Genomic DNA, 17,005 nt, shown 5'->3' on the forward strand with positions numbered 1-17,005 from the left:
ATCCACAATAGTGGCCCCTGCACACAGTATTATTCCCCCATAGTGGCCCCTGCACACAGTATTATCCCCCATAGTGGCCTCTGCACACAGTATTATCCCCAATAGTGGACACTGCACACAGTATTTTCCCCCATACTGGCCCCTGCACACAGTATTATCCCCCATAGTGGCCCCTGTATACAGTATTATTCCCCCATAGTGGCCCCTGCACACAGTATTATCCCCAGTAGTGGCCCCTGCACACAGTATTATCCCCAATAGTGGCCCCTGCACACAGTATTATCCCCAATAGTGGCCCCTGCACACAGAATTATCCACAATAGTGGCCTCTGCACACAGTATCATACCCAATAGTGGACACTGCACACAGTATTTTCCCCCATACTGGCCCCTGCACACAGTATTATCCCCAATAGTGGCCCCTGCACACAGTATTGTACCCCATAGTGGCACCTGCCCCCTTCGCCGCCCGAGGCGAACGACAGAAAGCCGTCCCCCCTCCCCCCCGGGGAAGAAGGGAGTGGCGTATCGGAGGGGGCGGAGCTTAGCTACGGGGCGGAGCTTAGCACCGTTCGCAGGCACGGAGATTACCTGCTCTCTTCCTGAGCGTGAGGGGAGGCTGCTGGAGCAGCGCTGCTCCAGTGGCCTCCCCAATCCACCGCTCGGTGCTAAGCCAGTCCAGGACATCTGGTCCTGGACTGGGTTAGGTAAGAAAAAATGCCACCCTCCCTGGGGCCCTGACATAGCGCCGCCTGAAGCGGTCGCTTCAGGTCGCCTCATGGGAGGTGCGGCGCTACCCTGCACACAGTACTATCCCCAATAGTGGCCCCTCCACACAGTATTATCCCCAATAGTGGCCCCTCCACACAGTATTATCCCCAATAGTGGCCCCTGCACACAGAATTATCCCCTATAGTGGCCCCTGCACACAGTATTATGTCCCTATAGTTGCTCCTGCACACAGTATTATCCCCATAGTGGCTCCTGCACACAGTATTATACCCCATAGTGGCCCCTGCACACATTGTTATGCCGCATCGTGGCCCCTGCACACAGTATTATCCCCCATAGTGGCCCCTGTACACAGTATTATGCCCAATAGTGGCCCCTGCACACAGTATTATCCCCAATAGTGGCCCCTGCACACAGTATTGTACCCCATAGTGGCCCCTGCACACAGTATTATCCCCCATAGTGGCCCCTGCACACAGTATTATGCCCAATAGTGGCCCCTGCACACAGTATTTTGTCCCCTTAGTGGCCCCTGCACACAGTATTATCCCCCATAGTGGCTCCTGCACACAGTATTATTCCCCCATAGTGGCCCCTGCACACAGTATTATGTCCCCATAGTGGCTCCTGCACACAGTATTATGCCCCATAGTGGCCCCTGCACACAGTATTATGTCCCTTACTGGACCCTGCACACAGTATTATCCCCAATAGTGGCCCCTGCACACAGTATTATCCCCAATAGTGGCCCCTGCACACAGTATTATCCACAATAGTGGCCCCTGCACATAATATTATGTCCCTTATTGGCCCCTGCACACAGTATTATGTCCCCATAGTGGCTTCTGCACACAGTATTATCCCCAGTAGTGGCCCCTGCACACAGTATTATCCCCAATAGTGGACACTGCACACAGTATTATCCCCCATAGTGGCCCCTGCACACAGTATTATCCCCAATAGTGGACACTGCACACAGTATTTTCCCCCATGCTGGCCCCTGCACACAGTATTATCCCCAATAGTGACCCCTGCACACAGTATTGTAACCGATAGTTGCACCTGCCCCCTTCGCTGCCCGAGGCGAACGACAGAAAGCCGCCCCCCCCCGGGGAAGAAGGGAGGGGCGTATCAGAGGGGGTGGGGCTTAGCTACGGGGCGGAGCTTAGTACCTTTCGCAGACACGGAGAGGACCTGCTCTCTTCCTGAGCGTGACGGGAGGCTGCTGGAGCAGCGCTGCTCCAGTGGCCTCCCCAATCCACCGCTCGGTGCTAAGCCAGTCCAGGACAGCTGGTCCTGGACTGGGTTAGGTAAGAAAAAATGCCACCCTCCCTGGGGCCCTGACAAAGCGCCGCCTGAAGCGGTCGCTTCAGGTCGCCTCATGGGAGGTGCGGCGCTGCCCTGCACACAGTACTATCCCCAATAGTGGCCCCTCCACACAGTATTATCCCCAATAGTGGCCCCTGCACACAGTATTATCCCCAATAGTGTCCCCTGCACACAGAATTATCCCCTATAGTGGCCCCTGTACTCAGTATTATGTCCCCATAGTGGCTCCTGCACACAGTATTATCCCCATAGTGGCTCCTGCACACAGTATTATACCCCATAGTGGCCCCTGTACACAGTATTATGTCCCCATAGTGGCTCCTGCACACAGTATTATCCCCAATAGTGGCCCCTGCACACAGTATTATCCCCAATAGTGTCCCCTGCACACAGAATTATCCCCTATAGTGGCCCCTGTACACAGTATTATGTCCCCATAGTGGCTCCTGCACACAGTATTATCCCCATAGTGGCTCCTGCACACAGTATTATACCCCATAGTGGCCCCTGCACACATTATTATGCCCCATCGTGGCCCCTGCACACAGTATTATCCCCCATAGTGGCCCCTGTACACAGTATTATCCCCAATAGTGGCCCCTGCACACAGTATTATCTCCAATAGTGGCCTCTGCACACAGTATTATGCAACATAGTGGCCCCTGCACACATTATTATGCCCCATAGTGGCTCCTGCACACAGTATTATACCCCATAGTGGCCCCTGCACACATTATTATGCCCCATAGTGGCTCCTGCGCACAGTATTATACCCCATAGTGGCCCCTGCACATAGTATTATGTTCCCATAGTGGCCCCTGCACACAGTATTATCCCCAATAGTGGCCCCTGCACACAGTATTATGCCCCATAGTGTCTCCTGCAAACAGTATTATCCCCCTTAGTGGCCCCTGCACACAGTATTATCCCCAATAGTGCCCCTGCACATAGTATTGTACCCCATAGTGTCCCCTGCACACAGTATTATGTACCCATAGTGGCCCCTGCACACAGTATTATCCCCCATAGTGGCTCCTGCACACAGTATTATGTCCCACTGTGGACACCCATATACAATACAATATTATCTAATATCGGACCACAATGGAGATTGCTGTGGATCGATCTTAGACTCCACCTCCTCACAGACGAGCCTCCGGCAGAACCAGCATTGATTGGCCGAATGCTGTACTCTGTATGTCATTCGGCCAATCAACGCTGGTCAATGCATTCCTATAGGAAAAAGTCAGCTCCCGCATATCGCAAGCTGACAGGGATCCCGACCAGATAGAGCCCCAAAGAGCTGGGTGAGTGACATTCCCCCTAAATAAAAATGTAATCCCTAGCTAACCCTGCCTGTACATCTATCTCTGTCTTACAAGACTACATGGACACCCAATGAAAATAAAACACAGACACATCATGTAAGGGGAGAAAGGAACAAATGTTTTATTTCTACTTAGTAGGGGATGGGGGTTGGGGCTTATTTGATCCAGAGGAAGGAGAAAACCCTCATGGCAGGGGAGAAAATTCCTTCCTGACCCCAAATATGGCAGCCAGAACAAGTCCCAGGATCAAAAGCAAGTACTAACTTAATAGGGCAAAAAGTGTATTTTATGGATATATTTACTAATATTATCTAAGATCTAATATTTTAGAAAGCTAAACCTAAGAAAAGATAAAAGTATAATAAGAACTAAAAGGGATTTTTTTTTGTTAATCTGGCATTAGGCTAAAGTTATTTTATATATTTATTTATATTTGTTACTTATTAGATGATTAATTTTAATAATATATAATTTAAAATACAAATTAAACATCTATTATATTAAACCTATTTTATTTTATTTTTTAAAATATTTATATTATGTTACCTATGTGACAGGAGAAATTAAAGATTTATTATATTAAGCCTATATATTTTTTCTTTTTTTAGATTATTGCATATTATGTTAAATATATATTAAATTCTATTTATATGAATAGATAATAAATAAACTACATACAAGATACATTACAGATCTATGAATTACACTTATTTAAGGCAGTTGATCCAGAAAAAAGAAAAAAAACAAGGAAGGAAAAATTCCTTCCTGCTCTCAGAAATGGCAAAACAAGTTCCTGGATCAAAAGCCATTACTTAACCTATGGGGTTTTTTTTTGTTGTTTTTTTTTTTTTTTTTTTTTGGGGGGGGGGGGGGTTATAGTTATTTTAAATATCTATGTTATGTTATTATTTCTAGTATCTGTAAATAATAAAGCAAATTATCAGACTAAACCTATTTCTAGATTGTGTTGATCCAGAGGAAGGCAAAACCCCCTTGAGGAATGAGCCAATTTTCCTTATATAAGGTGGGAAAATTCCTTCCTGACCCCAAATATGGCGATCAGAGTAAATCCCAGGATCAAACGCCAGTAACCTAACCTATCCTGTATGTATGGGGTTTTTTTGCATATATTTTTAGTCATCTAAATTTTATAAAACTAACCTATGTCTGTGTATATATATATATTTTTTTTTATGTAAATAATTGCTTATAAATTTTAAAGATCTTTCATACTAAACCTATTTAAGGCTGAGTTGATCCAGAGGAAGGCAAAACCCCCTTGAGGAATGAGCCAATTTTCCTTATATAAGGGGGGAAAATTCCTTCCTGACCCCAAATATGGCGATCAGAGTAAATCCCAGGATCAAACGCCAGTAACCTAACCTATCCTGTATGTATGGTGTTTTTTTAGAATATTTTTAGTAATCTTAATTTTATAAAACTAACCTGTGTCTGTGTGTATATATATATATATATATATATATATATATATATATATATATTTTATGTAAATAATTGCGTATACATTTTTAAGATCTATCATACTAAACCTATTTAAGGCTGAGTTGATCCAGAGGAAGGCAAAAACCTCCTTGAGGAATGAGCCAATTGTCCTCAAGGGGAAAAATTCCTTCCTGACCCCAAATATGGCGATCAGAACAAGTCCCAGGATCAAAGCCAATATCTACATGTGTTCTATGTGTCTATCACTAATCTATCTGTGTGTATATTTGTATCTATGTGTCTATCTATATATCTATGTGTATGTAAAGCTAATATACTGTATGTCGTGTATAACTTACCTGGCCTGTGCAATGATAGAATACATGCACAGGCCGCTGCTGGTTGTCTGGAGACTCTTCAGGAGGTGATGATGTTGGTTGCCAGCCAGATATTGAAGGATGCCATGTCAAGGTGTGGGCAACGACTTGGTTGTAACTTCGCAGTCTTCAGATGGTTGGAGAGGATGTTTTCGGCAGCCGAGGTCTCGCAGCAGCAGAGGCATGGTCCGGGTCCAACTTGGGGACATGTAATTGAATTCGTCCTCCGGGTGAAGAGTTTGGTTCTCCGGCCATGGTAGGTTTTCATTCTTCGGAATAGCCTTGAATGGAATAAAAGGCGGCCGTGCTCTTTTCTTCTCCAAATCCTCCCAGCAGATGATGTTGAAAAATGGATGGTTTCTGATGTTGCTGTACACATCTAGCATCTTCGAGTTTACCTGCAGCAGGTTCAGCAGCAGATCTTCTAGGTCGGCATCCAGCCGAGATGGAAGCTTTGGCTCGTTTCTGGTGAAGTTGCCGCCATAGTGAAATGGATGGAATCCTGTTGACATTCTGGACATGACAATGCCCAGTCTCCACCAGTCGATCGCTGCATGAAATTCCTGCACCTCGGGGTCCTGATGACTTGGTGTGCCCGCTGTTCCATGGATCTTAGTAGAGGAGGTGGCACGTTCGCGGGCAATCCCCAGGTCGATGATGCAGATGTGTCCATTTCCATCCAGCATAATATTTGATGGTTTTATATCTCTGCAATGAAAGAAGACAGATGACACTTTAGAAAAAGAGAAGGATAAATCTATTCATGTAGACAGTGACATAGCCGCGATGTGATGACATGTACTATAGCAAGACTAGATATCAATCAGGACTCTGGGAAAGCTGAGTACATTATTTTCCCCATTACAAGGGAAGTTTCTGCTTACCTGTGGACGATGTTGCGTGTATGGAGGAAGTGGAGTCCACATGCGATCTCTGCTGTGTAGAATCTGAGGACAGAGTATAGAGTCAGTGACATGAAATCCTTCTCTAACAATTCCCTAATATCATGTTACTATTACAGTGTCAGTCACCAGTAGGGTTGAGCGATCGTGTTCGGAAAAGATCGGATTCCGATCGGCGATCGAGAAAATTTCACGATCGTGATCAGAATTCCGAACATGATCTTTTTAGGTGGGATCGAGATCGGTGATTATTTCCCACAATGCTTTGCTACTGGCCAAGCATTGTGGGAAAATGGTAAGAATGTTAGCCTTCACACTGAGTATATGTTCTGCTCATTCTGAGCGGAGTGTATATTCAATGTGAAGGGTCTGCCGTGGTTCCATAGGAATGAATGGAAGCAGCCAGCACACAGCCTTAACCCCCTGCGCGCCGGCTGCGTCCATTCATTCTAATGGGAGACTAACTAATATCTCTAGTAGCTACTTACCTGCACAGATGGCTGGTCCGGTGCCCGGTGTTCTTGTTCGTCTTCGCTCGCTTTCCCCACCTCCCAGGTTAGGAGAGTGTGGGCGGGCACAGGGGGGGGAGATGTGACGTCTCCCTTCCCAGTACCCGCCCACACTCTCCTAACCTGGGAGGCAGCGAGGCGAAGAAGAATGCGAACACCGGGCACCGGACCAGCCATCTCTGCAGGTAAGTGGACATCAGGGGGGACTAAGTAGCCAGAGGATTAAAAAAAAATCCTCTGGATACTTAGTGATTAAAAAAATCACTACACAGCGTGGATTCTAACAAAGCGTTCAATTGTTAGATTCCATGCTGTATAGTGAATAGGATTGTTTTTAAAATCCGATCTCCGATTAGTAACAAAATCCCATTGACTTGCATTGGGATCGGAATTGGGATCGAGATCGGGTTCAAATGAAAAATGATTGGAAATCGGATTTCAAAATCGATCCTGAAAAGTCAAGATCGGCTCAACCCTAGTCACCAGTAGTAGAGAGGAGGTGCTGTGTATGGTCGCCCTATAGTCACTGCAATCTTATATAGCTGACCTGTCATGTCGCCCTTTAGTTCCCTTTCAGTCTCGTTTCCCTGATACGTCATGTACTCGCCTTACGGTGTCGGTGTTCAGTCTGCCGCACATTGTTATTAATTCCTCTAGGCTGCCGCCGGACAGATACTCCATGATGAAATACGCGTTGTCCTGAGACTGGTGTGCGGCATTCAGTTGGCAAATAAATGGGCAGTCTCGGACCTTCAGGAGCATCTGCCGTTCTCTCATTATCACTGCTGCGTTGTATTCTGTCCTGGTGACAACCTTGACGGCCATGAAGGTGTTTCTGCCGGGTAATGATGCCAGGAACACCTGAAGAAAAGGAAGGAAAAATTGTTAAATCAGGTCCCACAATCCCTTCCTTCCCTGAGAGCAGCTTTCCATCACACTGGATACTCCTTTCTAGCAGACTAGACCTATAGAAAGAGCTGCGGATACCGCTCACACATATGGATATACAGTTACTGGAGATATCAGATATAAGGGGGTGAGCAGGGAGCTACAACATTTCTGGACATCCCGACGTAGTTTTCCTATAGGGCAGTCAGGGAAGGATTCCCTGTCAGTGCTGACGTAATTGGAACAAGTCTTAGCTGTATCTTACAGCTAAGACCCTGCTCCATAACCCCCCAACGAAGGGGACTCCGATGGGTGGGGTTTAACCCCTTCAGTTCCGTGATCAAACATGATCACGGAACTGAAGCGGTTCCGTGATGATGCCGGCGGTATCGGCACCCCCCGCGGCGAGATCGGGGGGTGCCGATATGAAAAACATGCAGTCTGGGGTCTGGCCAGTGACCCCAGACTGCCTGAGCCCCCGTTACCTGGTTGATCCTGCCCTGGTTCTCAGGAAGCCAAGCGATGCGTCTACATCGCTTGGCTTCCTGTTACAGACTGGAGACACGTGCTGCCTGTGTCTCCTGTGTCTCCAGCCTGTAACATTGATTCAGCAATGAAATCATTGCTGAATCAAGTGTCCTAAAAGGGACACATAAAAAAGTGAAATAAAAAGTGAAAAAAGTGAAAAATAATAAATAAAGCTTTTGAAAAAAAATGAATAAAGTTATAAAGACCCAAATTCCCCTTTTTTCTATAGAAAATGAGTTATGTAAAAAAAAAAAAAAAAAAAAATTAATAAAAACAATACATATTTGGTATCATCGCGTCCGTAACTATCTGTACAATAAAACTGTATACGGTAAACGTCGGGAAAAAAACCGGAAAAAACCCGCCGGAAGTAGTGATTTTTTGCCATGTCACCTTAGAAAATATGCTATAAAAAGTGATCAAAAGTCAAATGCACCCCACAATAGTACCAGTAAAAAGCGCAGGTTGTCCCGCAAAAAATAAGCCCTCAACCAACACTGTCAACCGAAAAATAAAAATGTTACGCCTCTCAGAAGATGGCGATGCAAAAATCGATTGTAGGCACCCAAAAATGGTGTCATTACAAAATACACCTCATACCGCAAACAACAAGCCCTTATATGGCCACGTCACCAGAAAAATAAAGAAAATATAACATCTAACAATGTGAAGACAAAAACCCGCAAAAATCGCCAAATCATTAGAATACAACTGGCTGCAGGTAGGGAATATATAAGCTGTGCGAGCGGATATCAGGGGACACCCCAAATTTACAGCTTATGAGGGAACAGACACCAGAAGTGACCCCCAGAGTGACTCCCCCAATCATAGGAGCTACTGGGACATAGTAGGGAATTTGGTGTTTGCAATGTACTCCGCACAGCTTTCATATTCCCTCTTCGCCATCCGCTGTGCAGTCACGTCCGGGATACTAATACTCACTACACCCCCTGATAAATTATTTGAGGGGTGCAGTTTTCAAAATGGGGTCACTCCTTAGGGGAATCCACTCTTCTGGTACCTTACAGGCTCTACAAACATGACATGGCGTCCAGATACCAAACATCTGAATCTGTACTCCAAAAGCCTCATCGCGCTCCTTCCCTTCTGCGCCCTGCTGTGCGCCCAAACTGCAGATTATGCCACATGTATGACACATGTATGACACTGGTGTACCCGTTATATCGGATGTAATGTCATATGTGGGTATAAACTGATATTAGGGCACAGCTGGACACAGAAGGGAAGAAGGGTTATTGGGTTTTTGGAGCGCAGACGGTTTGGTTTTTGGATGCCATGACACTTTTGCAGAGCTGAAACGCCAGTAAAGTGGAATCCCCTGATATGAGAGCTTATTTTGGAAACTACACCCCTGAAGGATTTCTCCAGGGGTACAGAGAGCATTTTTAACCCCCAAGTGTTGCTATAATTTATTATCCATAAATGAATACGAAGCTGATTGTGAGAGGTGAAAATGACCATTTTTCCAGGAATCCGTCATTCCAGTGTGTAATATGTAGTGCCCACCTTGTATCAGAGATGAACGCTCTGAAAGCTGTTGTGCCCGGGATACCTGCTTACCAGTTTTTGGAGTGTGTATCTCTGCTGACATAAGTTGGGTGCAACATATCGGGCACTAAAATGGCGAATCTCTGGAAAAATTTCATTTTTAACTTCTCATTATCAGCTGTGATTTCATTTCTGGAAACTAAATAAATGCAACACTCAAGGGTTAAAAACGCTCGCTACGCCACTTGATAAATCCCATCAGTGGGCTAGTGTCCAAAATGGGGTGACATGTCTGCAGATTCCACTTTATTGGTAATTCAGGGTCTTTGCAACAGTGACGTCCAAAAACCAAACTGTGCGCCAAAAACCAAAATAGCGCTCCTTCCCTTCTGTCCCCGGCTGTGCCCAAACAGCCGATTCTACCCACATATGGCATTAAGTCCGTTATCCGGGGTACACCAGTGTCATACATGTGGGCATACACTGCCATTTGGGTACACAGCAGGGCGCAGATGTGAAGGAGCGATATGTGCTTTTGGAGTGCAGATTTAGATTGTTGGTGTTTGGACACCGTGTCACATTTGCAGAGACCCTATAATTGCCGCTACAAAATGGGGTCATTTCTTGGGGAATTCCAGTTTACTGGAACCTCCAGGGCTCTGCAAAAACATCATGGTGCCCAGAGGGTCCCTCTAAATCTGTACCCCAAAAGCTAAAAAGCGCAGTGCTCCTTCCCTTCTGAGCCCTGCTGTGTGCCCAAGCAGCAGTTTACACCCACATATATAATTTTTGGCCCCTCGGGATGGCCCACTTAATAGTTTCAGGAGTGCAGTCTCTGACAACACAAAGTGGGTGCAACGTATTGGGCACCGAAATGGCAGATTTCTTTCAAAATTTCAATTTTCATTTGGTACATTAATTTTTGGAAAGCAATTTTAGGCTCAAAATGATAAAACCCCTTGATACATTCTTTGATGGGTGTAATTTTTAAAATGGGGTCACTTTTGAGGGGTTTGCATTGTATTGATACCTTAGGGGCTCTGCAAATGCGACATGGTACCTGAAAACTATTCCAGCAAAATCTGCTCTCCAAAACCCAAATAGCTGCCGGACACTTCCCATTCATTTCTATGGGAGCCGGCATGCGAGTGCTCCCCATAGAAATGAATGGACTGCTTTTTTCCATTCTTTCCATTCTGAGCCCCACCATGTCCCCATACAGCAGATTATGGCCACATATGGGGTATTGCCGTGTTCAGGTGAAATTGTGTAACAAACTGTGGGTGGCTTTTTCTCTTTTAACCCCTTGTGAAAATGAAAACTTTGGGGATAAAGGGACAAACTACTCACTATACTCCTCAATGAATACCTTAAGGGGTCTAGTTTATAAAATGGGGTCATTTATGGGGGGTTTTCAATTTTTTTGGTAACTCAAATCTTGTTTGAATGTGCAATGGGCCTGAAATATCTGCAAGCAAAATTTGTGTCTTGAAATTCAGTTGGTGCTCCCATCTCTTTGGGCCCTACTGTGCGTCCGTACATAGGATTAAGGCCACAAAGTGTACATTTTTGAACACGGGAGAAATGGGGCCATCTATTTTGGGGTGTTTTTCTTTATTTTCATGCCTTGTGTGCAAAAAAACTGCCTTTAAAATGACTCTTTTGTGTAAAAAATATAAGATTTTTTTGTTTGACACAAATTCTTTTAAAACCTATGGGGTCAAAATACTGACTATACCCCTCAATGAATACCTCAAGGGGTCTAGTTTATAAAATGGTGTCATTTATTTTGGTAACGCAAATCTTGTTTGAATGCGCAATGGGCCTGAAACATTTAGAAGCAAAAATTGTGTCTTGAAATCCAGTTGGTGCTCCCTTCTTTTTGGGCCCTACCATGCGTCTGTACATAGGATTAAGGCCACAAAGTGTACGTTTTTGAACACATGAGAAATGGAGTCATCTACTTTGGAGTGTTTTTCTTCATTTTCATATGTTATTTGCAAAAAAACCTGCCTATAAAATGACACTTTTGTGTAAAAAAATATGAAATTTTTTTGTTTGACGCAACATTTCTAAAAAGTTATGGGGTAAAAGTACTCACTATACCCCTCAATGAATACCTTAAGGGATCTAGTTCGCTCATCTCTACTCCCTATCTCTTAGGCCCTACTGTGCGTCCGTACATAGGACTAAGGCCACAAAGTGTACATGTTATAACACAGGAGAAGTGGGGTGATATATTTTGGGGTGTGTTTCTTCTTTTTGATGTGTTGTGTGCAAAACAACTGGTTTTAAAATGACACATATTTGAAGAAAATGAAAATGTAATTTTTTCCATCATTTGTAATAATTCTTGCAAAATAATATTTGTTTGATCAAAATGCTCACTAAACCCCTCAAAGAATACCTGAAGGGGTCTAGTTTTACAAATTAGGTCATTTAATGGGAGTTTCTGTCATTAAATGGGGTCATTTATGGGGGTTTCAATTGCTTTGGTAACTGAAATCTTGTTCAAATGTGCAATGGGCCTAAAATATCTGCAAGCAAAATTTGTGTTTTGAAATCCATTTGGCCCTCCCTATTAGAGATGAGCGAGTACCGTATTTTACGGACTATAAGGCGCACTGGACTATAAGGCGCATTGCCCATGAGCGCCTTATAGTCCGTCTCGGTTCATATATAAGGCGCACCGGACTATAAGGCGCAGTCCGGTGCGCATTATATGTTATTGAAAGCGGCGGCACGCAGACTTTGCCAGCGGCCGCTTAACCCCCCGCGTGCCAGCCGCTTCTATTGGAAGCGCTCGGCAGGCGAGGAGTTAAAGGGGCTCTATCAGCAAAATCATGCTGATAGAGCCCAACCGTAAAAGTTATATTAAACTACCCCCCCATAAAACACTGAAACAGAATGTGAAACTTACCGAGCGGTGCAGGGTGGGCGGGCATTCAGGCCTCCTCTTCCTCCGATGTTCCGTCCTCCTCCTCCGGCGCTCGCGAACTGATAATGGCCTGGGCGCATGCGCAGTAGCCGTAGTAGAAGCATTATGATATTGCGCATGCGCCCAGGCCATTATCAGTTAGCGAGCGCCGGAGGAAGTGGTCAGGACATCGGAGGAAGAGGAGGCCTGCCCACCCTGCACCGCTCGGTAAGTTTCACGTTCTGTTTCACGCCGGCGTGACAGCAGGGCTGCCGGACACTTCCCATTCATTTCTATGGGAGCCGGCATGCGAGCGCTCCCCATAGAAATGAATGGACTGCTTTTTTCCATTCATTTCTATGGGGAGCGCTCGCATGCCGGCTCCCATAGAAATGAATGGGAAGTGTCCGGCAGCCCTGCTGTCACGCCGGCGTGTACGGCTGTGATACACGCCGGCGTTCAGTAGTGTGAATGTACTCTTACGGTGCCTTTTATGTATGTATGGAAGTGGCACGCAGACTTTGCCGCCGCTTCCATCCATATATAAGGCGCACCGGACTATAAGGCGCACTTACGATTTCTGAGGAAATCGTAGGTTTTTATGTGCGCCTTATAGTCCGGAAAATACGGTACTGTTCGGATCAGCCGATATGAACAGCACGCTCCATAGAAATGAATGGATGCACCTGGTACTTCCGCTTTGACGGCGGCCGGCCACTTAACCCCCCGCTGGCCGGCTATGTCCATTCATTTCTATGCGAGCGTGCTGTTCGGATCGGCTGATCGCTCATCTCTACTCCCTATCTCTTAGGCCCTACTGTGCGTCCGTACATAGGACTAAGGCCACAAAATGGACATTTTTTAACACAGGAGAAGTGGGGTGATATATTTTGGGGTGTGTTTCTTCTTTTTGATGTGTTGTGTGCAAAACAACTGGTTTTAAAATGACACATATTTGAAGAAAATGAAAATGTAATTTTTTCCATCATTTGTAATAATTCTTGCAAAATAATATTTGTTTCATTCAAAATGCTCACTAAACCCCTCAAAGAATACCTGAAGGGGTCTAGTTTTACAAATTAGGTCAATTAATGGGAGGTTCTGTCATTATGTCACCTATTCCTGTCTGCAAACGTAGCTTGGTACAGGAAAAAATCACATACTCCAAATTTCCAAAATTTGCTTATAAACTTGATAAACTTGTAAATTGTCTAAGTTACTCAAATATGTTAAAATTATTTCAAATATGCTTGAAACACAAAAGGAACATTTGGAAATATATAACTACTAATTTTTTTGCCCTGTATTATTGTGCATATGTGAGATATCGCAGCTGAAAATGGAAAACATTGAAAAAATTTCAAAATTTTCAGCATTTGCGAGTTATTTAATAAATTTACACAAGTTATATCAGTCTAATTTTACCTTCTCAGTAAAGTACAACATGTCACGAAAAAACAATATCAGAATCGCTTGGATGCCTAATACTGTTACAGAATTATTCACTGATAAAGTCACACAGGGGAAATTTCCAAAATTTGGCTTGGTCATTAAGGTCCAAAATAGGCTGGTCACTAAGGGGTTAATTGGCTGATAAGAGGAAAAAAAATATTTCTCTTTACCTTTTTTAAAAAAAAAAAAAATGAAAAAAAATTAAGATTTATTTACTCACTTTACCAAAGCCGCCCCTACCCAACTCCTGATGGATGGTAAGTCGGCGGATATAAAAATCTGGGTAGGGGCTGGATGTTGCAGGGTCCCGGCTGCTCCCTGGTCTTGGCCCGTCATCCTCCAATATTCTGGCCTCTCCTTCTCTCCTCTTCTTTATAGCTCTTGATCCACACTCATCATCGTCTTCTCTCTTCCTCTTCTCCTCTCTCTTCTTTTCTTCTCTCTCCTCCTCTTCTCTTTTCCTCTTTTCCTGTCTCTCCGCTTCTTCTCTCTGCTCCTCTTCTCTCTTCTCCTCTCTCTGCTCCTCTTCTCTCTTCCTTTTCTCCTCTCTCTTCCTTTCCCCTTCTCCTCCTTGTCCAGTGGACGCCATTCTATAGATCCTCAGGTAATCCTGCAGTAAAGTCTTCTCTCCGCCGTCGCCAGTTCAGACTAACTGTCAGATAGTCGTGTGCAGGTCACATGATGCCACCTGCCTGCCAGTACTACATGTACCAGCTCTGCCATATAGGATGTGAGCATCATGACTGATAGTCCAGTGTCCAGAGGAATGGAGAGCTTCATGGCTGGTTCTTCTAGTGCTATATTATCTGATGATGGGGCAGAGGATGTGACTTTATCACTGGGTTGGCAGTGATGCCCATAGTCCACCAGAATCTCTGTTGGCATTTTAGAACAAATGCAGTTGTGTAGAAAATCAAATGATCCAGATATATTACTGTATGTTTTATCCCCATAGGTATTAATGGGCAATGTCCTTGTCAGTGCGGATCTGGGGGTCCAGGGGAGGAGAGGCTTCTATGGAAGTTAGATCGGGGTTCCTCTACTGAGGTGTGAAATATTAGAAAGGCTTTATTTAGAAAAGTATTAGGATAGGAGTGATCTTATCATCCATAGTGGTCATGGTTTGGGTCATTGTAGGGGGAGGGAATGGTAAATGGTCACAGTAATGTATATCCTGCATTTTACAACAACAGCTAAAAGTTTATATTTAGGCAGAGCCCTAGAAATGGTTTTATATTATACATATATGTGTGTATCCAGTCTACAATATGACAGAGAAGATGTAGCCTGGTATATAGGTGATTTCGTAGAATGATATATTTTAGTATGTTTTCCGTATGGACATAACTGGTCTAGTGTTTATGGCCAGGATAATGATTAGGTGAAGAAGGAGGCCCCCTAGAGGTGCAGGGATATGTGCAAATTTGTTGTTGCTCAGACAGACCCCTGAAGTCACCCATTTCCCCTTAAGTGCTGCTAGTCCCTTTTTGTCCCCCACACAGTATAAGGGTGCATGCACACTACGTAACGCCGGGCGTGTATGAGAGCCGTACACGCCGGCGTTACAGCAGGGCTGCCGAACACTTCCCATTCACTTCAATGGGAGCGCTCGTAAACGCCGCTGTTACGAGCGCTCCCATTGAAGTGAATGGGAAGTGTTCGGCAGTCTGCCGTAATGCCTGCGTGTACGGCTCTCATACACGCCCGGCGTTACGTAGTGTGCATGCACCCTAAGGCTGTATTCACACGGAGTAACGGCAGGCGTTTTTTGTGTGCTTTTTGCACATAGCGCCGCGTTAACGCCACGTTAATGCCGCACTATTTAGCGGTGGCGTTGCCCGGCGTTAACGCGGCGCTATGTGCAAAAAGCACACAAAAAACGCCTGGCGTTACTCCGTGTGAATGGAGCCTAATTCTCCATTAGGTGCCCCAGAAGCTCTGCCATAGAAAGGATTTACTCACCTGGCTTGGCTTCATTGGAGCAGATCCCTACAGCGCTGACAATGGTGTGGAGCAGCACACATGATGATGTCATCACAGAGCGCCTGACTGCGCCAGCGCAAATGCACAAGCAGTGCCAATACCTGTTGAATAATGGAGCAGGGAATTTGTGGCTCTAGAGCTGGTGGTTAAATCTGGTCTTGAAACAACACCTTTAGGCTAAGTCGCCGGCGTTTCCGTAGATATAACAGACATGCTGCGATTTGCAAAGCCGCAACGGCTTTTCAAATCGCAGCGTGTCCGCGCTGCAATCTTTTCCGCAAAGTGAGGATGGAATTCACATGAATCCCATTCACTTTGTCTTCACTGTACAACGCCATGGGCAAATCGTGGCGTTTCCAGTCCGTGGGATCCCGGCCTTAGGCTAAGGCCCCATGTTGCGGAAACGCAGCTTTTTTTGTTGCAGATTTTGTTGCCGTTTTTTTGTGCCAAAGCCAAGAATGGCTACAGAAGGAATGGGTACTCTAAAAAAAAGTTCTTATACTTTTCCCTTCTACACAATAAACCCTTGACTTTGGCTAAAAAAAACGCAACAAAAAAAGCTGCGTTTCTGCAATGTGGCGCCGCAGCCTTAAGGTATGTATGTAACTCATAACAGAATTTAAAGAATTTATAACAGGAGGATGTTGGAAGAGATCAAGAAGGCATGTGGCTAAATAAAATACTGTGCACAAACAGAATGCAACAGGGCCGCTATAACCAAAGGGCCAACAGTGCACTTGCACCAGGCCCTATGGCAGCGGAGGTCCTGTTGGGACAGCGGGACAGTCCTACATATGCTGTTCCACAGTGGCGTAACTAGGAATGGCGGGGCCCCGAGGCGAACTTTTGACATGGCCCCCCCCGACCGACACCGACGCCGAAAACCTCGATCGACCCCCTCCTACGCATTCCTGTGCACTCTATTATACTCCATAGTGGCCCCTTCACACAGAATTTTCCCCCATAGTGGCCCCTGCACACAGAATTATCCCCCATAGTGGCCCCTGCACACAGAACTATGTCCCTTAGTGGCCCCTGCACACAGTATTATGTCCCCATAGTGGCCCCTGCACACAGTATTATCCCCCATAGTGGCTCCTGCACACAG

The 17,005-nt window shown here is 45.2% G+C and overlaps 1 protein-coding gene across 1 annotated transcript; it reads right to left on the minus strand.

Annotated features, from left to right (window-relative positions):
• Window positions 1–5,298: 5,298 nt before the first annotated feature.
• LOC142204593 (protein kinase C theta type-like) lies at window positions 5,299–15,891 on the minus strand. Its single transcript, XM_075275907.1, has 4 exons — window positions 15,877–15,891; window positions 7,228–7,481; window positions 6,094–6,156; window positions 5,299–5,917 (listed from the first exon to the last, which is right to left on the minus strand). The coding sequence occupies exons 1-4, from the start codon at window positions 15,889–15,891 to the stop codon at window positions 5,299–5,301; spliced, it is 951 nt and encodes a 316-aa protein (XP_075132008.1).
• Between the last annotated feature and the right edge of the window lie 1,114 nt (window positions 15,892–17,005).

Source organism: Leptodactylus fuscus, chromosome 5 (assembly GCF_031893055.1).
Source record: "Leptodactylus fuscus isolate aLepFus1 chromosome 5, aLepFus1.hap2, whole genome shotgun sequence".
NCBI classification, from domain to species: Eukaryota; Metazoa; Chordata; class Amphibia; order Anura; family Leptodactylidae; genus Leptodactylus; species Leptodactylus fuscus.